This window comes from Ceratotherium simum, chromosome 16 (genome assembly GCF_057802395.1).
Source record: "Ceratotherium simum simum isolate JZ-2026a chromosome 16, ASM5780239v1, whole genome shotgun sequence".
NCBI lineage: Eukaryota > Metazoa > Chordata > Mammalia > Perissodactyla > Rhinocerotidae > Ceratotherium > Ceratotherium simum.
In genome coordinates this window covers 11,079,862-11,106,861 of record NC_141915.1, presented here as the reverse complement: position 1 = coordinate 11,106,861, position 27,000 = coordinate 11,079,862, and the positions used below count along the sequence as shown (strand labels likewise).

At 52.3% G+C, this 27,000-nt stretch overlaps 2 protein-coding genes across 4 annotated transcripts; one reads left to right on the top strand and one right to left on the bottom strand.

Moving 5' to 3' along the window:
* Positions 1–7,190: 7,190 nt before the first annotated feature.
* SLC2A4 (solute carrier family 2 member 4) lies at positions 7,191–13,957 on the top strand. 2 transcript variants are annotated; one of them, XM_004433160.3, is made up of 11 exons: positions 7,192–7,405; positions 8,704–8,820; positions 8,934–9,106; positions 9,196–9,320; positions 9,432–9,547; positions 9,647–9,809; positions 9,893–10,080; positions 10,494–10,598; positions 10,748–10,849; positions 11,545–11,748; positions 12,285–13,957. In XM_004433160.3, exons 1-11 carry the CDS (start codon positions 7,373–7,375, stop codon positions 12,486–12,488), a joined length of 1,530 nt encoding a protein of 509 aa, XP_004433217.1. In that variant the 5' UTR covers positions 7,192–7,372; the 3' UTR covers positions 12,489–13,957. The 2 variants fall into 2 exon arrangements, with proteins under 2 accessions (XP_087296647.1, XP_004433217.1); XM_087440521.1 differs by having other exon boundaries at positions 7,191–7,405; positions 9,196–9,547.
* On the bottom strand, positions 13,850–19,947 carry YBX2 (Y-box binding protein 2). Of its 2 annotated transcripts, none has more exons than XM_014789584.2 (9): positions 19,650–19,947; positions 18,907–18,970; positions 17,489–17,522; positions 16,533–16,622; positions 15,658–15,942; positions 15,372–15,475; positions 14,871–15,069; positions 14,346–14,430; positions 13,850–14,240 (listed from the first exon to the last, which is right to left on the bottom strand). In XM_014789584.2, exons 1-8 carry the CDS (start codon positions 19,924–19,926, stop codon positions 14,380–14,382), a joined length of 1,104 nt encoding a protein of 367 aa, XP_014645070.1. In that variant the 5' UTR covers positions 19,927–19,947; the 3' UTR covers positions 13,850–14,240; positions 14,346–14,379. The 2 variants fall into 2 exon arrangements, with proteins under 2 accessions (XP_014645070.1, XP_004433215.1); XM_004433158.3 differs by having other exon boundaries at positions 14,871–15,048.
* Between the last annotated feature and the right edge of the window lie 7,053 nt (positions 19,948–27,000).

The window sequence follows — 27,000 nt, the reverse complement described above, 5'->3', positions numbered from 1 at the left end:
ATATAATTCCAGACATGAACCTCAAAGGAGCAGAGGATTTTGAAGAATGAAGGAAGAATAATGGTCTAGAAGTAGCATTGGGGAGCAATACTCCCAGCTCCAGACCCTCAGGTGTGTGACCTAAAACCAAAACACAAGCCTCTATTAAGAGGGCTGCGGGGAAGAGTGTCCTCCAAGAAAGCCAGGCTTCAGTAAGGTCTGGGAAAGGAACATTCAGAGAAGAGTCTGGGAAATTAAGGATGATGACAGACGCTGAGTCCAGAGGTCACACTGGAAGAGTTTGAAAGATCAAGTCTGGTTGGAAAATTGGGTTAGAGGATATACACCACCACATGGGCATGACAGGTGATATTATGAGGTAAGCAATAGGTAAGCAACCCGGTATGCAAACTCAACCAACTTGATTGTTTCCATGGGAAAATGTATACTGAGTTCTGAAAAACTAACGGATTAACTTCAGAAACTTGCAATATTATTTTAATATTATACAGTATTATTCAAAAACTAATTATTATACTGGTCACACCAAGAAGTTATAGACCCAAAGCAGATAAAATATTACAAGTTCTAATTCCATCTCCTTCAGGAATTTATTCTTGGGCCTCAATTTTCTCCTCTAGAGAATAAGAGTGATAATATTTGCTTAGGAAACAGGAGGCTGGGCCAGGTGATCTCTGGTTTGGCCTGGAGTACGTATCTGAGATACAGATCTGGAGAAGGAGTGAAAAAGTGAGCAGCTCATTTTATGAGGCTACGGTAATTTTGCCTATGAAATCATTAGAGGATAATATAATAAAAGTATTATAAACCCATTTCATCTATAAATATAGATGCAAAAGTCCTTAATAAAATATTACTTAACCAAATATAGAAGTGTATTTAAAGAGTAATACATCACAAACAAGGGCAGTTTGTCCCAGGAGTGCAAGTGTTTTAGTATTAGAAAACCCATCAATGTAATTCACCACTTTAATATACTGAAGGAAAAAAATTACAGTTACCTCAATCAATGATTTTAAAAAGTATTTGAGGGTCTGGCCCAGTGGTGCAGCGGTTAAGTGCACGCATTCCGCTTCTGCAGCCGGGTTTGCCGGTTTGTATCCCGGGCGCAGAGCTACTCACTGCTCATCAAGCCAGGCAAAAATAAAGAAAAAGCATTTGATAAGTTTCAACACCTATTTATGATACAAACCCTTAGCAAACAAAGATTAGAAAGAAAATTCTCATACTTAATGAAGAAATTTTAAACATCTCTTTTGCGATTGAAAAAAGCACAAAGATGCCCACTGTTACCACTTTTGTTTGACAAAGTCCCAGTGGTCTTGATTAGTACTACAAGGAAAGAAAAGAAAGAAGTAGTGCAAAGATTGAAAGGGACAAAATAAAATTGATTTGCAGATGACATAATCATTTACTTAGAAAAGCAAATAGAATCAACAGAGAGACAGAACTAGCAAGGGTGTTCAGCAAGGTTGCTGTATACAAAATCAACCTACAGAAAAAAATCACTAGTATTTTACTACACCAGCAATAATCATCAGAAAATGTAATAAAAAATAACATTCATTTGCATCAGTGACAAAAATTATAAAGCATCTAGGAATTAACCAAGTGTTCACAAAACCTCAGTAGAAAAAATTTTTTAATTCAAGTAAAGGACATAAAAGATGACCTGAATAAATAGAGAAATAATCCATGCTCTTAAATGGGATCATTTAACATTATAAAGATATTAGTTGTCTCCAGAATAATCTATAATTTGATATATTATCAATAAATCCACCTTTTTTTCATTAAAAGTCTTGATGAGTTTACCCCCAAAATTGTATGGAGCAATAAAAGACCCCCAGAAGGTTAAGTCAACTTCGAAATGAAAGAGTAACAAGAGGGGTTTTGCCCTTCCAGAAATTTAAACTTGCTACAAAGCATCCTGAAAAACAGCAACAATAACAATGTAATATTAGTGCAAGAACAGACAGAAACACCAATGGAACAGAATACAACCCAAAGGCAGACACTTTTATATATCAGAATTTGATATGTGGCTCAATAAGAGAAAAATAAATTGGATCCCTAGCCCCCCAAATAAGAATGTACTCTAGGTGGATTAAAGAGACCTAAATGTGAAGAGTAAAACTATAAAGTTATTGGAAGAAAATGCAAAAGAATATCTTTGAATGGTGCAGAGATGGAAAAGATATGTACATTTTCAAAATCACAAATGATAAGGGAAAAAATGATCCATTTGATTGCATCAAAATTAAGGATTTCTATTCAATGAAGCTCACCAGGGAAAAATTAATAGGCAGACATAGAATGATAGAAAATATTTGCAATGTCCAAATCTGACAAAGAACTGATTTTTTTTTAATGTCTTGTCAATCAACAAGAAAAATACTTCAAGAGAAAGCAGGCAGAGACTATAAGGAGGGAATTTACAAAAGAAGAAAGCCAAGGTGCTAACAAGAGTTTAAAGGGATGCTCCAAGGCGTAAGTAATCAGAGAAAACTGCAGTAAGATATCGCTGTTCACCTACTGAACTGACAAATACTAGAAATCCAAATAATTTCTCATGTATCTGATTAAAATCTTGTATAGTCCATTCTGGATTTAAAAAGACTGACCCTCTTCAATGCTGGTGAGGGAGCAGAGGAACTGGAACCCTCATACGTTGCTGGTGTGAATGTAAAATAGTTACAACCACTTTGGAAAAGAGTTGTGCAGTTTCATGAAAAGTTAATAAACACCTATCATATAATCCAGCCATTCTACTCCTAGATGTTTTCCAAGAGAAATGAAAGCATATGTCCATACAAAGACTTGCACATGAATGTTCCTAGCAGCTTTATTTATAAAAGCCTAAAACTGAAATAACCCAAATGTCCATCAACAGTTGAATGCATAATCAAATTGATTGTTATTGATAATCAAATCAATAATATTCAGCAATAAAAAGGAATGTACTCTTGATCCACACAACAGCATAGATGAATCTCAGTAATTAAGTGAAAAAAGCCAGACAAAAAGAGTACATTCTGTATGATTCTATTTATATACAATTCTAGAAAATGCAAACTAGTCTATAATGACAGAAGGCAGATCAGTGGTTGCCTAGAGGGTGGGGGAAAAGGCTGAAGGGAGGGATTACAAAGAGGTACAAGGAAACTTTGGGGGTAATGGATATGTTCATTATCTTGATTGTGGGGTGGCGTCACGGATGTTTATGTATGTCAAAACTTATCAAATTGTATGCTTTAAATATGTGCACTTTATTTGTCAGTTATATTTCAATAAAGCTGTTTTAAAAAATAAAAACAAAAAACCTTATTCAATTCAATCTATTCTAAGCACTATATGAGTATTACATTATTCACCTTTATTAAAACCCTAAGATGCAAATACTATTATTATCTCCCTTCTCATTTTACAGATGAAGTGAATTAGGCGCAAAGAGCTTAGGTATCTTTCCCAAGGGCACAAAGTTAGTAAGTGTCAGAGCTGGGGCTCAAACTCAAGCAGTTTGGACCCAGAATCCTTAACTCTGCTGCCTCCGGGCGGATGCTGACTGAGAGGTGGTGGCGGCAAAACCCTCCCACACCGCTGATGGAAGTGGAGGCTGGGACAGCCATTGTGACGAGTGAGCTGGTAGTACTTAGTCAAGTTAGGTATAAGTATACCCTATGACTCAGCAATTCCACTCCTGGAGACAGACATAAATAAAGACATAGACATGGGCATAGGCAGAGATACATCTCCCAAAGTAGTTCTCATAGGACTCCGTAATGGACCTTGTATGAAAATGTTCATTGCCATATTATTTCTTGCGGTTGGGAACTGGAGGTCACATGGGTGCTCATCATTGAGATTGTGAGCAAGTCAAATGCGGTGTGACTGATACTGTGGAGTATTATGCAACAATAAATTAGATAATCACAGAACATGAGTGGGTTTTTAAAAACATAGTGCTTACTGAAAATAGGTAAGATCAGAATGAAATGTATAACAAGATGCTATTTACATAAATTAAAAATGTCTGCACATAAAACAACTCATATTTTGCAAGAGCAGAAACAAAAAAAGTGAGCATATTAAATGCTTGGAATGGCTGCCTTTTGAGTGAAGACAAATGAGAAATGGGTATGGAAATAAAAGAGAATAGTTTTAAAATAAAAACAAAATAAGACATAGATCAGTGAAAACAATGTACCAAGAACAGTGTCATTAATTCAATTCTCTGCACCTGAGACCCTAATATATAGACAAAATGCAGTGAAGGGACAAAGGGAGGAGATAACATTGCTGGAGCTCAAGAGTCAAGGTTTCCCTCTGGAAGCTGGAAGCAAAGTGGGTCTGTAGAGTAGGAGCTGGAGGCAGAGAGAGGGAGAGAGAAACATCCTGGCTTTCTCCTGCCCTCCGATCACTCACCTACCATGGGCTGAATCCAGCCAGAAGGCACTGAACACAGGAGCTTGGAAAACAAAAACCTGCAGGAACTAGCTCCCCACAATATAGGGCAGAATTTAGGAAGGGCTACAATTGGTTCTGAGATCAAACAGGCCAAGGATTACTATGCAAGATCAACACACACGTACACTCACACACACACACATACACATGCTCCAGTGCAAAGTTCTCACTTGTGTCATGTGTCTCTCCCTCCTTTCCAATCCTCTATCAATCAACCCCTTACCCCCGCTTCCGTGACATTTTTCTTCTTCTCTCCCAACTCTCTCCTTATTCCTCTTTTCCCTCCTCTTCTATTTCCCCATCACTTTCTCCACGCTCTTTAAACTACTCCATCTCCTATGTCTAGCTCTGACTGGCTTTTCTTGATTCCACTTTCCCTGGGGTTTAAACTCCTATAAGGGTCCCTGAGAAGCATCAGAAACAAAGCATCTGAATGACAGCAGGGATGTGCCTTGCCCCAAGGGGCAGGACAGACCCCAGGGTGCTGGACCCCAGCCCTGGACTCTACCTACTACACTGACTGGTCACCTGCCCCCAACCTCTGCCCTCCCTCCTAGTCTCTTTTTCCTCTCGGCACCTTTCTAGGCTTTTCCCCTCTCCTTGCCCTCCTCCCTTTGTGGTACTCCAGCATCCCTGGTTCTCCTTTTACCTTCCTGATCCGTCCCTCTCTGCTTCCATCAATTGCCTCTGTTCCTTTCTGCTCATAAATGACTGGTTCTCCTCAACGTTCAGACCTTAGTTCTTCATCTATATCCCCTTAGTCAGATAGGTGGAGCCATTCACCAAATCACAAAGCTGTTCTCCTTTGTGATTGCTCCCCAATCTGCACTCTTGGCCATCAGGAGCAGACCTTCATTTCATTCATTCGACAAACATTTACTGAGTGCCAGCCCCTAGGCTGGGTGCTGGGGATACAGAGGTAAACAAGGTGACTTTCTGCCCTCAAGGCTGAAGTACAGAGAAGAAATGATGACAACATACTACATTGGGGACACAGCTTTCTGGAGGAAAGCCAAGGGAAGTTTCACAGAGGGGGGTGAGGATTTTTTGAAGGATGAATAGGAGTCCTCTGGTGTTCCAGACTGAGGGATTAGTATGACAAAGGCACCAAGGAGTGGAACAGCACTGTGTCTTCTGAGTACAAGGAGTTAGGTATTAAAACTTGGAGAGGATAGAAGGTGAGGCAGAGATAGGAAAGGCAGGAGGTTTTGTTCACTCTGAAAAGGGGTTTGAATTTGACAGTGGGGGCAACAAAGAGCCAGTGTTTTGGGGGGTGGGAGTGATGAGACTGAACTTTTCGTACTATTGTACTCTGCCCTCCATTGTAAGGGAAGAGGAGGGGCAGGAAGACCAGTCAGTCAGGCGGTGGGCTGGACCAAAGTGGCAGCATTACAGGTGGAGAAAATGAGATGAATGTGAGTTTAGGAGGTCAAAACACCAATGTCGGTAAAACCGAATAAAGTGGGGTGCAGGAGAGGAGGAATCAAGCATGACTTCCAGGATTCTGATAGGAGTGACAGGATGGCTAACTGGAATAAGAAAGTCAGGAGGAGGAGCAGGTTTGGACATGCTGATCATGTGAGCTGCCCCATCCAGGCGGTAGCTGAACACTCGGATCTGGAGCTCCAGAATGAGGAGTGGGTTAGATGTAACTGAAGCCTTAGAGAGGTAGAATGGCGAGGGACCGTGGGCCAGAGACTATCCTGGCCCGATCCGCTGCGGAGCCTCGCTCTCCCTCCAGGTGGCACTACAGTCCCACGCTTCGGAGCCGCGCGCCCTGGGTATTCGGAGTGTTCCGCTGCTCTCAGGACTCGCTGACTGTAGGTCGCGCCCTCCTCGCTGTGCAGGATTTAACCGGGAATTCAAACCCCGAGCAGCCTCCAGAGAGCGTGTCCAAGTTGTCCACGCGGTCAGCACATGAGTGGCGACTCAGGGACCTCAGGAGTGGTGGAGTGGTTGGTGTGACCACCTGTCTCTCAGGCCTCCTCCAGAAAGCAAAGTGGGGGGCAAGTGGGGGGCAAGGTCCAAATGGACAGTGCCCGGAGCTGGGATGCAAGGAAAGTGGACCACCAAGCCCAGACCCTCGACTCACTAGGAGCGGAATTTCCTGTCCCCTAGGGCCACCTCTGCGTAGGAAGCGTGTAATGGACCCTTTAAGGCTCCATCTCCTTGCCCTCCCCCGCCCGGGACAAGCCGGGACACCCGGGACTTGACATTTGGCGTCTCCCGACGTGGGAGCTAAAAATAACTGCTCCGGGTTACTTCAGGCCATTGCTCCTCACCCACCCTGCGCCCGCCTCGCGCGCCGAGTCTCAGGCCGCCCGAGTTCTCTCCAGGGCAAGTATACCTGGCCCATCCCCTCCTCTCGGACCCCGCTGTCGCTTCTTCGTCGCTCTAAGTCGCTTCTTTGGCCCATAACCTTGGCTGGTGGGCGGAGTCTTCACAAGAGGAGGGGCGGGGCCTTCTGAGCTCGAAGGACGCTTTTCTCAAACCTTCCCAGCCGGATGCTGGCGGGAACCCGAGGGGTGTGTCTCCCCGAGCACGCTAGGGGGGCGTGGCCTCGCTGGCCGATCCGACCACTCCGCCAAACTCTAAACCCCCGGGAGGGGGCGTGGCCTTCTGGGGTGTGCGGGCTCCTGGCCAATGGGTGTTGTGAAGGGCGTGGCCGGGGGGCTGCGGGGGCGCCTCGGGTCTTTTCCCCCCAGCCCCGCTGGGCCAGATCCCCGGGAGCTGCTCTCTGGCTCCTTGGCTTGTGGCTGTGGGTCCCGCCAGGTCCGCGCTCCGCACATCGCTCCGGGACCCCCGTCGCCCCCGCGCCCTCTGCCCGCGAGGCCGGGGCCGCAGACCCGCAGTCGCCCCCCTCTCGTCTACTGCAGTTCCTGCTGCCTCCAGCTCCTAAGACGAGATGCCGTCGGGCTTCCAACAGATCGGCTCAGAAGTAGGATTCAGCATGCGGGGGCGGGACGGGGGCACCGGTCCCGCTTTTTTTGGGCTGGGGTCGCGGTTGGGGTCAGCTAAGGGGCGGTCCCTGCGCAGGCGCAGGGGGTGGGGGTGGGGGACTGGCTATTTATACCCCGGCTGGCCAACCCGTGACAGTCGGATTACAGTCCCTCCGAGAGGCAGAGTGGGTCTGGGGTACCATCCATGGGGACGGGCCACAACTGGATTCTGCGAGTCCGGGGTTCGCCCCCTTCTCTAGTATTTGGCGCGTTGCGCCAGGATCGGGAACACCCTGCCCTCGATCCAGCTTGAGAAAGCAGATCCAGGCGGGTCTTGCCGTCCAGGAGCTGTCCGTCTGTCCCGGCTCACGGGCAGTTTTTCGAGGACCGGAGGCTCTCCGTGGGTCCCCACCCCCACTTCTGGCCGTCCTCCCGGACGCTGAACTTTCCCTTGGCCCCACCGTTGGTGGAGGGGCAGAGGGGAGTGTCAGCCCCCCCTCCCCCAGCTCAGGTTTCCGCATGGAGACAATCTGTGCCGCCAGCGGCCACCACCGCCACCGCCCCTCACACCACCTTCCCGCCCCCATGGGCATGACTCTCCCAGGCAAAAGTCGGGCATGGTCCCCCGCCCTTCGTTGGAGCTTAGAGGGGGAGGGGAGGCCGGGGCGGAGACAGAGAAGGCCACCCCAAGGGCCATAGGCTGGAAGGAATGACCGCGATGTCCTTTTTGGAATTGCTCTTCTTGAACCTGTTGGGTGGGGGCTTCCAGGAGTCGCTGAGAGAAACCCCAGAGGGGAGGGAAGAGGACGGAGGCTGATGATGATAATGCTCATGTCAGTTTATAAAACCAGCGCTGTCAGGGATACTGTTACTGTTTGATTTTGATTTTCACACTTTCACTGACAGACGTCAGCCCTGTCTCCCTTAAGCTAGAGGAAGCCTAGTTCAGAGTGGGGAAGGGATTTGCCCAAGGTCACACAAATCTGAACTTAGGTCTCTCAAGGCCAAGCCCGTCCCAAGGTCACAGAGGAATGGTGAGACCTAGGTCCCAAACATTTCTCTGCCTGCTGATCTCAAACATCCAGTTTCTCCTCCATGCCCTGGTTTCTGTCGGGTTCTTCCTGCTTCTGTTTACACTGAGCTCTTCTCATGATTCCTAATATGGCCCAGTTTCTCTCACCCAGCATGTTGGATGGAACCCAGCATCTTAAGGCTCCTGCTGGGCCTGGGCCCCTGGAGAAAGGAAAGGAACCACTATTCCATGTGACATGCCTCTTCTCTGCTTCTGCCTGCCCAGGATGGGGAACCCCCCCAGCAGCGAGTCACTGGGACCCTGGTCCTCGCAGTATTCTCTGCTGTGCTTGGCTCCCTGCAGTTCGGCTACAACATTGGGGTCATCAATGCCCCGCAGAAGGTGAGGGGCCTGCAACCGGCAGAGTGGGGGTGCCCAAACAAGGAGGCAGGGATGTCAGGGGTGAGCAGAGAGGCAAGGGTCTGCAGCACATCACTCCTATGCTGTGCCCCCAGGTGATTGAACAGAGCTACAATGAGACGTGGCTGGGGAGGCAGGGGCCTGAGGGGCCGAGCACCATCCCACCAGGCACCCTCACCACCCTCTGGGCTCTCTCCGTGGCCATCTTTTCTGTGGGCGGCATGATCTCCTCCTTCCTCATTGGCATCATCTCTCAGTGGCTGGGAAGGTATGAGGCTGAAGGACAAGGGTGGGAGACAGGAAGGGAGCCACAGCGTGGGTGCCCTGACTCTCATGGCCCCACTCTTTGCCTGCCAGGAAGAGGGCAATGCTGGTCAACAATGCCCTGGCAGTGCTGGGGGGCAGCCTCATGGGCCTGGCCAACGCTGCTGCCTCCTATGAGATGCTCATTCTTGGACGGTTCCTCATTGGCGCCTACTCAGGTACCCACAGGCACCATGGCCTGCCCAGTGCCTTGCTCTCTTTCACCATCCCTGGGCTTGGGGGTGGGAGTGGGCAGCTGCCCTCAGCCCTCTCTTCTTCTCTCTGCCCAGGGCTGACGTCGGGGCTGGTGCCCATGTACGTGGGAGAGATCGCCCCTACTCACCTTCGGGGTGCCTTGGGGACGCTCAACCAACTGGCCATCGTCATTGGCATTCTGATTGCCCAGGTGACTGGACCTGGCCTCATGGGGGACGAGGCAGGGGTTTGGTGGGGCTCTGGGGAACAGGCTGAATGGCCTGCCCTCCTTTCCATCCTTCTCCCACAGGTGCTAGGCTTGGAGTCCCTGCTGGGCACTGCCACCCTATGGCCACTGCTCCTGGGCATCACAGTGCTGCCTGCCCTCCTGCAGCTGGTCCTGTTGCCCTTCTGCCCAGAAAGCCCCCGCTACCTCTACATCATCCGGAACCTGGAGGGGCCCGCCAGAAAGAGTGAGCTTCCACCCCATCTTGCTAGCACCTCTCCCCCCAGGGCCCCTCCCTGCCCTCTCAGACCTGACCCTCCTCACCTCCAGGTCTGAAGCGCCTGACGGGCTGGGCTGACGTGTCTGGAGTGCTGGCTGAGATGAAGGAAGAGAAGCGGAAGCTGGAGCATGAGCGGCCACTGTCCCTGCTCCAGCTCCTGGGCAGCCATGTCCACCGGCAGCCCCTGGTCATCGCAATTGTGCTACAGCTCAGCCAGCAGCTGTCGGGCATCAACGCTGTATGTGTGCGGCACCTCTGGGAGGGGCAAGGGTTAGGGAACAGCCCAAGAGGAGGGGAGAAGGGCGCCAGCCCCCTCTGTTAAAACTCAGGGTCAGGGTTGGCCCAGTGGCACAAGCGGTTAAGTGCGCACATTCCGCTGCGGCGGCCCGGGGTTTGCCGGTTCGGATCCCGGGCGTGCACCGACGCACTGCTTGTCGAGCCATGCTGTGGCGGTGTCCCATATAAAGTAGAGGAAGGTGGGCATGGATCTTCCTCAGCAAAAAAAGAGGATTGGCAGATGTTTGCTCAGGGCTGATCTTCCTCACAAAAAACAAACAAACAAAAAAAAACTCAGGGTCAGTCCATCTTGATGTGGCTGCAAGGGAGGAAGAGACATCCCTGCCATCTCCTTTTCTTCTCCTCCACCTCTAGGTTTTCTATTATTCAACCAGCATCTTCGAGACGGCAGGCGTAGGGAAGCCAGCCTATGCCACCATAGGAGCTGGTGTGGTCAACACAGTCTTCACCTTGGTCTCGGTAACTGCCGGCCTCTGGAAGGGCCTCCACCATTGGCTTCACATCCCTGGGTGTTCTGGAGGTCCTACTCTTGGTGGCCTCCACCTACCCAACCCCTCCTACTTCCCATGCACTGAAGACCCCCTGCCAAGCCCTGCCTCTCCCCACAGGTGTTCTTGGTAGAACGGGCTGGGCGCCGGACACTCCATCTCCTGGGCCTGGCAGGAATGTGTGGCTGTGCAATCTTGATGACCGTGGCTCTGCTTCTGCTGGTGAGGCCTTGGGAGAGGGAAGGGGACCAGAGGCCCAACTCATGGGAATTGCCCCAAGAGGCTCTGTGGGCAGCCAAGGCCCCTTCTCAATCTACATGCCTTCCATTCTGAGGCCAGCCCGTGTGCCAGCTCCATGGTCTGTGCTCCTGTGGGACCCAGGCTGTACTTTCTCCCATTCTGGGAGGAAGCTGTAGCACAATTCTGGCAGCCAGGAAGGAGAGCCACTGTCAAGCCTCAGGAACAACAATTCTTAAGGACCCAGCTTTAGAATGAAGGGGGAATCAGCCATCATAAGAGCTGAGAGGGCCAGCCCCAGTGGCCTAGTGGTTAAGTTCAGCGCGCTCCGCTTCGGCGGCCCAGGTTTGGTTCGCGCTCTGTTAGCAGCCATGCTGTGCTGGCAGCCCACATATTAAAACAGAGAGGAAGACTGGCACAGATGTTAGCTCAAGGCGAATCTTCCTCAGCAAAAAAAAAAAAAGCTGAGAGACTATAACGTTCCCTCTGCCCTGAATTGGCATAGGGCAGCCAGCTGAATGTCAGAGCTCAGAAATGCTCAATTCCCTGTTCCAACCATGGGTGGCAGGCTCCCCCACGAGCTTCTGGGAGGAATAGATTTCAGTTCTCTGGGTTGAGGGCAAAGGAAGATCCAGAAAGACCTGACCTGAATTTCCCACCCTTCCTGCTTGGCCGCCCAGGAGCGAGTTCCAGCCATGAGCTACGTCTCCATCGTGGCCATCTTTGGCTTTGTGGCGTTCTTTGAGATTGGCCCTGGCCCCATCCCCTGGTTCATCGTGGCTGAGCTCTTCAGTCAGGGACCCCGCCCAGCAGCCATGGCTGTGGCTGGCTTCTCCAACTGGACGTGCAACTTCATCATTGGCATGGGTTTCCAGTATGTCGCGGTAGGTCTCCTGCCCCTGTCCCCTTTTCCCACACCATAAGCCAGAGGAGGGCAACTCACAGCTAGCCCACTTGCTTTCCAGCCAGGGACTCCCCCAGCCCACAGACTGCTGGTCTGGGGGTCACTTTGGTGGACCATGTGGGCCCTGAAGACCACTTGCTCCCCCAGAATCAAGTGAAAGAAGGGAGCTAAGCTAGATTGGATAGCAACAGAGGTGTCTTCAAAACAAACTAGTGGCATAACTTATTTCGACTAGGAATAAAATAATAAACTTCATATTAATACTGCAAATGTCTGGGAATCCACCCTGAGTTCAGTAACTCAGGATAGTAAAGAAAGCGAAAACCTATAGGAGAGTTGGGATTCAGAGAATCCTTTTTTCACTAAATTCTCATTCCTGGTAATTTCCATTGCCCTGCAAAGGAGCCACTTGCTTTCTGCAGTGTCCCAGCTCCCTATGAGGGTCTTTAGTTCCTGGCTTACCTGAGACCACCTCTCCCTCCTCTCTGTCAACACTTCTTTCTCCACCTGTCCCAGGATGCTATGGGTCCCTACGTCTTCCTTCTATTTGCGGTCCTCCTGCTTGGCTTCTTCATCTTCACCTTCTTAAGAGTGCCTGAAACCCGAGGCCGGACGTTTGACCAGATCTCAGCCGCCTTCCGCCGGACACCATCTCTTTTAGAGCAGGAGGTGAAGCCCAGCACGGAACTGGAGTACTTAGGGCCAGACGAGAATGACTGAGGGCAGGCAGGAGTGGGAGAGCCAGAGCTCTCTACGCCCCGAGTCCCCTCCTTCCTCTGCAGCACTTTAACCTTCTCTTCCCCATTACTTCCAGGGTGGAGAAAACCCTGCAGCCTGGTGGAATTGGGAAGCTGGAGGGAAGGGTGGTCTGAGCACCCCCTCATTCCCCTCGTGTGACTCTTGGATTATTTATGTGTTGTGGTTAGGCTGTGGCCATCAGGGTGGGCCATTCTCCCCTCTCGTCCCCTCCTTCCTCCATAGTCCACCCCCACCCCTCCCAGCCTCAGCTCCAGTATACTTCGTCCCCCTGCTAGAGAAGGGGGATTGGAGGGAGGGGAGGCTCTAGGACTGACTTTTTAGTGGAGGGGAACTGAAGCCAAGAGCAGGACTGGAGAAGAGAAATTGAGTTTCCTGCCACCTTGGACTCCTCCTACTCACTGGCACTTTCTCTGAATTCTTGCCACATAGACTCTGGGTGAAGGGGTGGTCTGTCCTGACCCCTCCAGGGCAAAGGACGCACCCTCCCAAGGTCTAACCTCACCTCTCTCACTGCAGGCTCAGTCCTCTCGCTCGACCTTCCAGGGCGAGAGGGAACACGTGCCCATATGCGGCGACAAGAAGGGACAGCAGGCTCCTGCCTCTAGACTTAGGGCTCTGGGTCCTACCCTGACTGCTCCCCAAGGCTGCCAGGCGGGGGTCCCAGCTCTTTCATCCTCCCTCATCCTGGAAGGGTGTTGCACCCACAGACTTTTGACCAACTAAAGGAAAGAGGGATTTGAAAGGCTGCCTGTAAACACTGGGCTGGGAGGACCCTTCAGATATTTTTGTATATGTTTGAAAAAGGAGTAGGGAGAAGAAACTGAAGGTCTGTTGTACTGAATGTATATATATAGATACGTATATAAAGTCACTGTTTGAGACGAGCGTCCTGTCATGTGGAGGCACTCAAGGATGGCTGGGACAGGGACCGTGACTTCCCTTCCCCGCTCTGCCTCTTCTCTAGCCTGCCCTAGCCCGAGGCTGCAGATTCCTCTGGGTGCTGTCACTCATGCCCCCGCTTATAGTTCTAGTCGTTGCTTTATTAATAGTCAATGCTCCATAAGTTGTAGCTGCACGTGCCAGACACTGCTCTCGGCACCTTACAGAACACTCGTCCTGCAAGGGAGGAAGGCCCCTCTTACAGAGGGGGAAAGTGAGTCTCGCAGGGGTGGAAGCACTTGCTCAGGCTGCACAGCTAGAAACGCGGGCACAGGGATTCCAGAGCAGGCCCTGCCCACTGCCCCACATCCGCCTCCTCCCGCCTTCAGCAGTCAGTGATCGATCGGCGAGTCTCCAAACAGAAAAGAGGCAGAGACCAGGACCACAGGAAAGCCTGTTTTTGTTTTTACTGGAGGCTCAGGTGGCACATGACTGTTCATAAAATGGCGTCAGAGGTAGGGGGTAGGGGGAGAGGGGAAACAAAAAATAAACTGGAATGGGAAAGAAAAACAACCAGGAGGAGGTAAGAGCTGGCTGGTTCCTTCTCAGCCTGATTTAGGGGAGGGAGGTGGTGCCTCTGAACAATAAGGATGGATCCCTTCCTTCAACCCTTGGTAGGGGAGAGAAAAAAAAAAAGCAAAAGGCTGTTGCTTTGGCCCTCCTGAGTCTCAAGGAAAAGCGGGGAAAGCCGGTGTTTTGATGTCATGAATTATGGGAAAGGGGGGAGGGGGATCCTGGGTAGGATACAGGTCAGTTGGAAAAACTGGCAGATACCTGAGAGAGAAAAAGAAATGGGCAGTCATGATAGCCACCTATGACAACCCAGTCCCCTGCTCTCTCGGCTACATGCCCTGGGCCTCCCCAGGAACAGCCACTCACCAGATGGTAGCTCTGGGTGTCCTCTGAGTTGGAATCACTCCAGTAAGGTGGTGGTGGGGTCCCCACTGTTGATGGGGGCTGAGGTCTAGAGAACAGGGGTGTTCAACTGAGACTCTCTTGTCCTTTAGAGCCCCCAACTTCCACCTTCTCCCACCTGTCTCTTCCATGCCCACAGCCCCTTCCCGTTCCTCCCCAGTTCACATCCACAAGCTGGTGCTGTGCCTCCAAGCAGAGCTGAGAGGAAAGTCTGTGGGCAGTGACATGGGCTTGATTGCCTCTGCTGGGGTTTCCTGGTGGGTGGGGTGCCTGCCAGGGCTGAGCCCAGCAGTACTGGCTCTTGGGTGTCAGGCTGCATAGAAGGGGGTGGGGTGGGGGCAGGGCCAGGACACAGGGGAGCAAAGGAATAGAGTGAGAGAGGAAAAGAAGAGGATAGACAGAAGGAGGGGAAGAAAGGAGAGGGGGAAGTTGACCCCAGCCTTTTCTTTCATCCCCCCCCACCAGAGGTAGACAGTCCAAGGTCCTCACCTCTGGGGCTGTGGGCTGCCTGGGTCCAGGGGGCTGCTGCCTTCGCCGCTGGAAGTAGGGGCGGTTTCGTGGGCGCTGGGGCTCAGGCCGGGAACCATCAGTGGGGCCTTGGCTGGGCTTGGTCTCACCATCCCCACCTTCTGTGGTAGGCTGCTGGGGTGGCCTGGGGCGGAAAGGCCTGGGGAGAGAAGTGGGGACCCTGAAGGGAGCAGGGAGCCCCGTTCACCACTGCCCTCTCTCCCAGCACTCCTCCAGCAGGGGTGGACTAGCTGCTTCCCCAACCCCACATCCACCCCCAGGAGCCAGGCTTCCAGCCCCTGGAGCCTGCTTCTCCCTGGGCACCCAAGCAGTAATCGCTCAGCTGCCCAGCCCTCCTCACCACTAGCCTCAGGCTCTTCCTAGGACTTAGCTCTTCTCCTTCCCATCCTCCTGTCCCCTTCCCCTTGGGGACCAATACTGGATGGTGAAGGGGAAGATAGAGCCCTGAAGAGGGAATCTTACCTTCGGTACCTGGGCCGGAATCTAGGTGGGGGGACACGCTCATCTCCCTGCTGCTGGTCCCCCTCCAATGGGGCTGTCTCTTTGGGTTCTACCCCGTCAGTGCCCTGGGGACATACCAAGGCCGGGGTGAGCGGTGGAAGACCAGGTGCCCAGGAGCCAGGTCTCCACAGCTCTTCCCAGGACTCAGCTCTGCTTCCTCTGGGGACTCTGTGGTCTCTATCCTCACCAACTGCCACTCCTTTCCCAGGACTTGGGCAGCTGCTTCCACATTCCCGGTTCCTCTCACCTCCATAGACTGCTGCTGATTGGGGGGCCGAGGGCCTCGCACAAAGCGCCGTCGGTAGAAGAAGGGTGGTGGGCGCCGCCGTCTGGGCCGCTGCCCCGAGTCTTCAGCTCGCTCCCCTTCGCTGCCTGCTTCTGTCCCGCCTGATGGAGCCTCTGCCACCATGGGTGGCGGGGCAGCTGGGCGAGGCCGGGGAATGAATCGGCGGAACCGACGGCGATTGGGGGCATAGCGGCTGCCTTTCACTGGCACCCCCCCGGGCCCAGTTACATTAGCAGCTTCTGCACCCTGGGAAGGAGATGGGGAGGAAACAGAACTTGCTCCAACGACAAACGCACAACGTTCCAAAACTTGCTCGGATCATTAGTCCTCCCCTTCTTCCAGCTAAACGCGCCTCTCCAGCTTTCCCTCCGCTCCTCTAACTTCTGCTTCTTTCCACCCTCCCTGGGGGGCAATGGCATGTGTATGGACATGTGCAACTTGTCCTTTTGAAATAGCTGCTACTGGACCCTCTTAAGACTGGCGGTGGGGACGGAGAAGAGGTCTGGCAGCAAGCGTCCATCTTGCTGCAGAGGGCTGACGCTGAAAAGAGACCCTGGGGACAGGGCCCTATGTGGAAGGCAGACATGGAAGTGCTTGGTGAATTACAAGGAAACCCAGATATGACTGACTGATGACACGGACATGTTCTTTAAGACATCCCTTAGAGTAGCCAGAGTGTTGATGACAGTGTCTGCATGAGAACACGGTCCCTTCCCACAGCCTGGGCTAACGGGCCAGAGGAAGAGCTGGCATCCAGAGGGCCAAAGCCTGAGATGAGCTCCAGGCCACCCTCCCACAAGTTTGGTCAACTCTATATCCCACCGCAGCCCCCAAACCTTCTCTCCTTCCACGACATCAAACTCCACAGTCTCCCCATCTCCAACGCTGCGCAGAAACTTCCTGGGGTTGTTTCTTTTAATAGCTGTCTGGGTAGGGGAAAGGCCACGAGAAAGGTGAGGACAGCAAGCCGGAGGTCTCTCCCTCCCCTGCTGGGTCCACCACCCAATTTCATTCTTTTCATCATATTACTGGTGGGCTAGGGCTAGAGGGCAGCACAAGAAGGTAGTCCAAGTTTACTAGGGGAAAAGCCATAAGCGAGGGACCTCAGGAATGATTGTGCAGTTACTACTGTCCCCAGGATACACTCCCTCCTCCCCTTACCCCTCAGGGATTTCAAAAAGGGAGGCAAGAAACTGGAACTCAAATGCCAAACGAAAAGCAGACAGTCTGAAGTTGCAAAGTGGGTAAAACGGACTGTGCTTCTTACCTCAGTCCCACTGAGAGCTCTTTCCACCAAAGTGGTGGTTCTCAAACTGTGGCAGCATCAGCATCACCTGGAGGGCTTGTTAACAGACTGCTGGGCCCCTCCCCCAAGTCTGATTGATTCAGGAGGTCTGAGGTGGGGCCTGAGAATTTGGATGTCAGGTGATGCTGCTGGTGCAGGGACCACACTTGGAGAACAACTGCACCCAAGTATCTCTAGGCTAGGTCCTTTCCCTCTGAACATTGCCTGTGATTCATTCCTGTAGTGTGAACAGGTCCCAGGAGGTAGTGAGCATGCCGTGCCTGGAGGGCAACAGGTACACTTCTTACAGAGACAACCCAACACAAGTGGGGCCAATGGCAGTTAATACAGGCACCTGAGGCAGATGGGGAGCGGAACTATTTCCTGGTGGGCATGCTGTTGTGAGAGAAAAGCTAGAAAAACATGATCTGTGCTGCTAAGGATTATGGCAAAGGCCCTCAAAGAGAGGGTGGGTTCCTCCCCTCAGAAAGCCAGCCTAGCTCTTACCTGGTGAACAAAGACGTCCTCCTTGGTGTCATTCCTGCAGAACAGGATGGCTCATTAGGGGGACTCACCTCCACTGAAGCCTCCCTAGCTGCCCATTCCTTAGATAGTGGGGACCACTCTCTCCAGCCTTCCATGGCTGCTCGGGGGCAGACAAGGCCCAGGGAGTGAGATAAGAGCCAGCAGGGCCCTTGGAAGCTGGTATGAAGAGAATATACCTGAAATCTCAGTGAAAAACCTGGGCTTCATGAGAAGGGTGGAGGGTGAAGGCAAAGGCACCTTGAAGGAGCTGGGCCAGCTCTTCACCTGCTGAGCACTCCACCCTCTACCCCAGGGGCACCTTAGAACCTGGTAGTGCTGGGTGTAACTGTCCCTGGCCAACCCCCCCAACCCCCATCATGGCTGGAAAATTCCACTGTCTCCTTCCTTCTACAGTCAAGGGGTGAGAAAGTGGGGTTGGGGAAGAGGTGCAGAACAAGTTTGAGAAGGGGACAATGTGTCAAGAACTTGCTCCAAACAGCCACAAAACTTGATTCTCACCCTGGGCCTAGAGGTGAACCCCAGGGGCAGCCTCCCTCTCCACACACCAAGGGGTCAAGGATGAGAGAGAATAGTGGATCATTCTCTATCACTTCCTTGCCTATTACCCCAGTTTATCCTCACACCCCAATGGGGGAGGAGTGGAGAGGTTTTCCTTTAGAACCTCCCAGGAGTCCTGTTTCCAGAATTAGAGAGGGACCCTTCCCTAGAACAAATGTTCTAGCTTTAAAGCACTTGGATCTGTACAAAGGTCAGCCTGCTTAGAGGGAACTGGGGCCTCCCAGGAGGGCTGGGCTGGGCAGGGTGCCCAGGCTGGGGAAGGGCCCACTGGGGGAGACCTAGCTCTGCTCAGAATCTACCACTGTGGCCCCTCTCAGTGCTGGGAGGGGGTGGGGCCGCCAAAAAAGAAAGCAGCAGCCTCTGGCTGGGCTGGCCCATTCCTTCCCCACCCCCACCAGCCTCAGTCCCAGCAGGTGGGGTATTCAAATGAGCCAACAGCTCTCTAAGGGACATGAGTTATGAGAGTGCTATGTGTGCTGCCCGAAACAGGAAATGAGGATTCCAGCCTGGAGCCCTGAGGCACAGAAAGCAGGGACATGCTGCCCCAAAGGCGGCAAACTAAACCAGAAGATGAGACAGACAAGCTGGGAGGGTCAGAGCCAGGTTTGCCAACTTCTTAGATCATTAACCCTCTGCTGCCCTTGAAGATGTGGAGGCTTCATCTTGCCCACATTTGTGCTGCAGTTAGACTTTTAATCAGCGTCAGCTGGACATTGCAACCATGTGCCTTGGCAGGGTAGAGATGAGGCTGGGAAAGTGTCCAGTCCCACAGGCCAGTTTGGAAGACACCGTTCCACCCCCTCCCTGGGTTCCTTGGATACCTGTTGATGAAGCCGTAACCATTCCGGACGTTGAACCATTTGACAGTGCCCAGGACTTGGATTGCTGCCAGGCAGACATGCAGTGGGGACAGTAAGATGAGGGAAGAGATGGAGTGGAACTCAGTTCTGAGACACTCCAAAATCTAACTTACCTCCCTATTATCTATTAAGCTTAACTTCAAGCCAACCAGGTTCCACCCAGCAGCTTCAAGGTATTCTTACCCCAGATCCACCAAACGGAAGCGCCCACACAGCCAGGCTCAGGCTTTCAAAACCCTTCCAACTCTAAGGCAAGTTCCTCATATGCGACAAATCCAGGCCCCTCACCTAGAACCGGGTACTCACCTGGTCCACGAAGTCCCACCCCCAGTCATAACTGAGGGCTTTTCTAGCCCAATATAAGGGTCCCTAGTGCACCTGCTTCCGGGGCTCAGAGATTTACCTAGTACTGACCTGAGTCAGCTAGGCCAAGTCAACCGCCCCGGGGGCGTGGCCAGACCGTGAGGTTTTATCCTCCACCCCAAGGTCCCAGCTGGACCTGTGGACCACGCCCTCCCGCCCAGGAAGGCACAGCAGCATTTCCCACCAGCGGAACCCACTTTGGTCCGCTGCCCCCAGCCCAGCTAGTCCTTTGAGCCTCCAGGCCAGGCCCGCTCAGCTTTCCGACCCCACCGGACTCCACGTTGCCCCTCCCCCAGCCCGCCGACCCCTTAGAGCCGCCCTGGCACGCGCCCCCCCCTCACCCAGCACCGGCTTGTCCGCCTGACTCCGGGCGGGGGGTGCGGGGGTCCCCGAGGCCGCCGTCGCCGGGTTGCCAGGGGTGCGAGGGCCCGGCGCTGAAGGGGTCCCAGCAGCGGGGCCCGTGGCGGCTCCGACCCCGCCGCCGCCCGCCCCGCCGCCTGCTTTCTGTGGCTCCCCCGCGGGCACCGGTACCACCACCGCTACCACCCCTGCCGCCGTCGCGGGCACCGTCGCCGCGGGGGCCGCTGTAGCCACCGCTGCCGCCTCCGCCTCGCTCATCCCGCCGGGTCCAGTACCGGCCCCCGCCGCCACCTCCTGCTCCGCCACCGCCTCCGCCACCGCCCCGGCCCCTCCCCCAGGCTCGCGAACCCGCCGCCCCGCTCGGTCCTCGCGCCCCGAGCCTCGCCCGCACGCCGGCAGCGGGCCCTGAGCCGAGGCCAATCGCAGCCCGCAGCAGCGGCGCGCGCAGGCCCCGCCTCCGGGCCACAGGCCAATCCTAGCAGAGCAGCCCCCCGACCCGCACGCCGGCCCCGCCTCCCGGACTTCGCGCCGCGGCCGAGGCCCCCGCCCGCAGCCCTGTAAGTACACCTGGGCCCCGCCCCGAGGCCATCACGTGACCACACCCAGCCCAACCCATTGGCTGGCGGCCCCTTTCCCCTCCCCCGTACGCCCCTTTCCACCGGCCGCGGGAAATCAAACGGGCTAGTTGCGCCCCAACCGCCACCTGGCGTCTGCGCGAAGGGCGGGGCGGCGGGCGCAGTGCCAAGGTTGCCCCTGACGACAGGGGTTGGCGGCTGGAGCCAGCATCCTCGGTTCTGGCTGTGAGCGGCGCCACTCACCTCCATCCCCGAGACCGGCCTTGCCGGCACTGTCGGGTGTGGACTCCTTCTCCCAGCCCGCCCCCTCCCTCTCCCTAGACGATGCACCGCACGCCCCGGGCTGCGGTATCCGCCCGCGCAGCAAGCTGGAAGGCGCCGCAGAACGACTTTCCCAGCTCACGGTTGCTCTCACAGCCGGGGCCTCGCACTTTTATTTTGTTTTTGAGCTAAATTTTACATGTAGCAATATGCACAACTCTTCGCTGAGTTTTGATAAACGTGTTCATCCATGTAGTCAACACCCTAATCACGGTATTTTTCCCTCGCATTAGAAAGTCCCCTCGAGCCCGTTCCAGGCAATCCCAGCCTCCCCGCTGACCACCGCTGTTCTGATGTCTACCACTCTAGATTAATTTCAGGGTCCACCGTGCTGGGCGTTGTGGGCTCAGCCAGGCGGGGCCTCCCGCCCCGGCTCCCTGCCCTCTGCCTGGCCACTGTCCTCCACCTTCTTTCATTTCTCCAACTGGCCAGGCTCTTCGGACTCAAGGGCTTTGCTCAGGCGGTTTCTTCTGCCTAGAACGTGTCCTCCGTGTCTCTCAGGGTGACTTCTTCAAGTACCAGCTTACAAATCACTCCTCAGTATCACATCATCTTTTATTTTTCTCATGGCATTTTGGAAAATATGAAAGTATCCTGTTCCTTTGCTTCTTTATTCTATTCCTACTCCCACCCTGTCCCCTCCGCAGTGCTAGACTGTGACTTCCACAGCAATGAGAGCCTTGTAGTTGTGCCTGACGCCTGGAGCAGTGCCTGGCACAACATGGGCGCTCAATATTTCTTGAATAAATGAATGGTTCCCATTCCACAGATGAGAAGACTGAGGCCCGGTACGAGACTTGCCCCAGGTTTCTCAGGAGCCCTGGAGGTCCAGCCCGGGAGCAGCAATCTCCCTTCCAAAATAATGCGGCTTCTTCCGAGGGCCGCCTCCCCGACAGAGGAGGACGCGGCTGGCGCTAAGCAGGGCGTATTTTTAGCCGGGACAGCACGCTCCCGGGCAGCACACGTGCCCCCACGCGCTGCTCGGCCCCACGTGCGCTTCCCGAGTCCTGGTGTCCCCGCCAGGCCCTGCGTCGGCTCCCCAGCTGCGGCCACAGCCGCCGCCAATCTCGGTCCCAGCGCGCCCTCTGCCGGCCGCTCCCGGAGGCCGCCGGCACCGGTTTCCTCGCGGTCCTTCCACCAACTACCCCGCCCACCCCATCCCTCCGGCCCTTTCAGGATTCTGTTTCCCGGGGCATCCGACACAGTGGACAGAAAAAGAAAAGATGAGAAAACAACTAAATCACAAGGCGAGGCCGTGAAAGATACAGAAAATACCGCCCTGCCTTAGACTGTTAAGGACCAATTTACCTGTGCCCAGCCCTGAGCTCAAGGACTGCCAGCCGCATGAGACCAAGGCTGGGGGAAGACAAGCGAGAATCTTCCCAGTGACCCCGGCAACAAAGGGATCACATGAAAGGTACAGAGGGAGCGCAGGTGTGGACTGGTTAACGATAAGATTAGAGGGTAAGATGAAAGGAAGCTCTTAGGAAGGGTGAGCCCTGTTTGTAGTCAGATTAAAAATATGTCTGGAGACCAGGGGTGGAGGCGCTGCACGGAAAAGCACTCCCTGCCGATGACACGGAGTCAAGAAACACACATGCAACAGTTACATGCTCTCTGTCCCCATGGATAAGAACTAGCAGATGCCACAGAGAGATGCAGTTAATTTCCCTATTCAGTTCAAGGGTTTGTGCATGTAATTTTCTGGTTATTTAAATATTTCTAAGTGCTATAGTTAACAAGGGCTCCAGGCGTTCTAGAGAAAAGGCTTTCTCCTTTTTCTGTCACTCTCCATTTGCTCCTGCCCACCTGAAGTTGTCTTGCCTATGTTGTTCACCGTTTAAAGAACTAAAGACAGAGCCCCTGCCTCCTTAACTATTGTCCTATACATCTCCGTTAATTTAACACCAAACTTCCAGAAAGTAGTCTTTACTGTGTCTACTTCCTCATCTTTCTTTCACACCCCACCAACCCCAATCTGATTTCTGCCCCCACCGCGCCGACAAGGTGGCTTCAGCAGTGGTCCACAATCTCTTCTTAATGGGGTTTGGTTTTTGGTTCTCTTTCGACTCCATCCACAGAAGTGTTCCTGCCACAGCTTCCACAGCCCAGCCTTCCTCCATGCCCTCATATCTCTCCTTCTGTGGCTTGTTCTCCTCCACCAGCCTCAGTCTTTCCCGGACTGTCTTCTCCTGCCACCTGCCTGCTGTTGGTCATTTTACCCAGTCCCCTGGTTTTGGTGACCACCTGCTATTGATGGCTCTTAAACCTGTGTCTCAGGCCTGAGTCCCTCCCACCTTCTAGCAGACTCTGAGCCAGGCTCTCTCTAGCCAATTGCTCCTCAGGCTTCTGAAAGTTGACAAGCCCGTGTCTAAGCTCCTCTTTCTCCTCCCTCCCACACCCTGCTCGCCGAGTTATACCACCACTTACTCACAATCATTCTTTAGTGCCCATTCCTCATTTGTAGAACAGTTTCTCCTGGATGCCCAGGCTTAGTACATCAAAGGTGAAGATTTCTGGTATCAAATTGAGATAATATTTGGAAGATTTAAAAGATGGTGTCACCTCTGTCCTCTAGTACCAAATACTCCCAGCAAGTTCCCCCTGCAACTGTCTCATTGCAGCCCAAATCAGAGTTCGCTTCTCTCTTCTAATACTTGCTCTCTTGTTTCTCAACTGCCACAGAGAGTGTTCCACGCCACTCCATCTTCTCTCCTCCCATTTGCTCTTTAGCTGCCGCTGCCTCTGTCGTTCCCTCTTCCCAGGCTCCGCTGGCACTCTGCCAAATCCTTGACCGTTGCCTGCACCCACTACCTCTTTGTCCTGGCTGCTGTATCTGATACTTGCCACCTCCTTCTTGAAACCTCCTCCTTGTCTTGTTTCTTTTTAACCTAATAGCAGTAAGAGTTAATATTTATTGAGCAATTACTATGGGCCGCACACTGTGCTAAGCACTTTAGATGCCTTCAGTCATTTAGTGCTTACAACAACCCTGGGAAGTGGATACTATTATAATATCCCCATTTTGCAGATAAGGAAACTGAGGTATAGTGAAGTTAAGTAACCAGCCTAAAGTCACACAGCTGCAGAACAAGCCAAGCTAGGAATCAAATGCAGATCACCTAACTCCGGAGCCCACCTTCTAAGTCACCACCCTCCTTCTGCTGTGCTGGGACTACACTTGTCCATCTTCCTCAACAATCCCTTGGTCCCGCATCCCCTCTTGTTCTTTCCATATGTCAGGTTTTTCCTCCCAAACTAAATTTCTTGAAAGACTGTCTGCATTACCCAGGCTCTGCTTCTTGCCTTGGCCTGGCATTCAGGAAAGACTCTGACGTCTGCCATATTACCTAGTTCAATGGGCACCTTTTTGCCCTCCACTTCTTTTTTTTTTTTTTTTTTTAAAGATTTTATTTATTTTATTTTTCCCCCCAAAGCCCCAGTGGATAGTTGTGTGTCGTAGCTGCACATCCTTCTAGTTGCTGTATGTGGGACTCGGCCTCAGGATGAACGGAGAAGTGGTGCCTCGATGCGCACCCGGGATCCGAACCCGGGCCACCAGCATCGCAGCGCGCGCACTTAACCACCAAGCCACAGGGCCGGCCCATGCCCTCCACTTCCATGTGACAGATGCAACTTCTTTACGGGCTCCAGTCTTTTGCTTGCCCCTTCCTAACGGTCAGAGTCCCCAGTTCTTCTGTTCTTCTGACTCTATAGCCTCTCCTGTGGCAAGCTCATCCACTCCCACTGCTTCAGATACGATCTGTCATGGGTAGAATTGTGTCCCTTAAGAATATATGTTCAAGGGGCTGGCCTGGTGGCGCAGCGGTTAAGTGCGTGCGCTCTGCTTTGGCGGCCTGGGGTTCACAGGTTCAGATCCCAGGCGCGCACCGATGCACCACTTGTCAAAGCCATGCTGTGGCGGCGTCCCATATAAAGTGGAGGAAGATGGGCACGGATGTTAGCCCAGGGCCAATCTTCCTCAGCAGAAAGAGGAGGATTGGCATCCGATGTTAGCTCAGGGCTGATCTTCCTCACAACAACAACAAGAAAAGAATATATGTTCAAGTCCTAACCTCTGGTACCTGTGAATGTGACCTTATTTGAAATAGGATCTTTGCAGATGTAATTAAGTTAAGATGAGGTCACTGAGGTGGGCCCTAATCTAATCTGACTGGTGTCCTTATAAGAGGAAACTCCACCTGAAGACAGACACATGGGGAGAATGCCATGTGATGACAGAGGCAGAGACTGAAGTGCTGTGGCCACAAGCCAAGGAACACCTGGGCTACCCGAAGCTGGAAGAGGCAGGAAGGATCCTCTTTCCAAGGCTTCGGAGAGAGGATAGCCCTGCCAATATCTCGATTTCAGACTTCTATCCTACAGAACTGTGAGAATAAATTTCTGTTGTTTTAAGCACCAAGTTTGTGGTACTTTGTTACAGCAGCACTAGGAAACCAATAAACAGCCTAAACACAGATGACTCCCCACTCTATGCCTCCAGCCCAGACCGTGTGAGCTCCAGACCCACGATGGCCGATGCCGACTGGAAATCTCCAGGGTCCCCTCTCTTGGTAAGAGCTCCACCATATCCGGATGCAGACATATGCACCCCACTGCCCCTACCTGGTTCACGCCATCAGCATCTGTCACCTGCATCACTGCAACAGCCTCCTGCCTACTTGGTTTCCTCATCTCCACAACTGCCCCCCTCCAATCCATGTTTTATGAAGCACAAGCAAAATAGCCTCACGGTCATTTTGTTCCACCATCCTGCTTTATTTTCACTATAGTATTTATTAGTACCTGATATTTTCTTGTTCCTATTTTCTCATGTATAGTTTGTAAGCTTGGAATCCTGTCTGTCTTGCTCACTGCTGTATTCTCAGCACCTAAAACTGAACCTGGGGCATCTGCTAAGTGACCAGTAAATATTTGGCTGAGTGAATGAAGGCAGGCAGAAAGATCTTTCTGAAATGCATTTTTTCTGACAATACTTAGGCACATTAAATATACACATTCCCTATGACTTAGCAATTCATCTTCTGGACGCGTGACCCGAACAGATTCTTTGACAGGTCGATAAGGAGACATGCGTGAGAATGTGAAGGTGGGAAGTTGGAGGCAACCTGGACATCCATTGCTGGGAGTGCGATGGATAAAATGTGGTAGGTATGCACCATGGTGTATCATGCAGCAATTAGAAGCGACAGGTTAGGTGTACTTATGGCAATATGGATAGATCTTAATAACACAGTGCTTAGAGAAGAAGATAAGAAACAGAATGAGATATACAGCAATCTCACTTACTTAAAAAAGACACATTCCCGGAGGCTGGCCCGGTGGCACAAGCGGTTAAGTGCCGAGCTCCGCTGCGTTGGCCTGGGGTTCGCAGGTTTGGATCCTGGGCGCGCACCGACGCACCGCTTGTTGAGCCATGTTGTGGCGGCGTCCCATATAAAGTGGAGAAAGATGGCCATGGATGTTAGCTCAGGGCCAATCTTCCTCAAGGAAAAAAAAGAAGGGGAGGATTGGCGTCAGATGTTAGCTCAGGGCTGGTCCTCGTCACAAAAAAAAAAAAAGACACATTCCCACAAACAACAAATCACATCTCGGGGCTGGCCTGGTGGTGCAGTGGTTGAGTGTGCAGTGCTCCGCTTTGGCGGCCTGGGGTTTGCAGGTTTGGATCCCGGGCGGGCACTGACGCACTGCTTGTCAAGCCATGCTGTGGCGGGGTCCCATATAAAGTAGAGGAAGATGTGCACGGATGTTAGCCCAGGGCCAGTCTTCCTCAGCAAAAAGAGGAGGATTGGCATGGATGTTAGCTCAGGGCTGATCTTCCTCACAACAACAACAACAACAACAACAACAACAAATCACATCTCATCAGAATATATAAAAAGAAAAAGATACACGGTAGCGTAATTGTCTATGGAAGGAAAGGGATAGAAATGGGATAAGAGGTTAAAAATAAATAAACAAATTAGGCAAGTTTATGAGTGAATGAATGAAATGCTCTATTCTGCTTAAAACTCTTCAGCGGCTTCCCATTGAAGACTCATAGGTAAAGTTCAGACCTCTTAGATTAGCTCTAAAGACCCAAGATCCAGCCTTCTGTCTTCTTATTGCCACTGAGTCCCTACCCCTCCAGGCCCCAAGCCTCCCTCCTGACTAGTCTTCTTGGTGCCGGTCTGAATTGTCTAAAACAGTAGCCACTAGCTACCTATGGCTATTTAAGTTTAATTATAATTAAGTGAAATAAAAAATCCAGTTCCTCAGTCTCGCCAGCGACATTTCAAAAGCTCAGTAGCCACTTGTGGCTCGTGGATACTGTATTAGCACAGATATGAAACCTTTCTTCATCACAGAAAGTTCTAGTAGACAGCGCTGCTACACAACCATCTCTTTAAATCTCGACTTCCATGATTCAAAATCT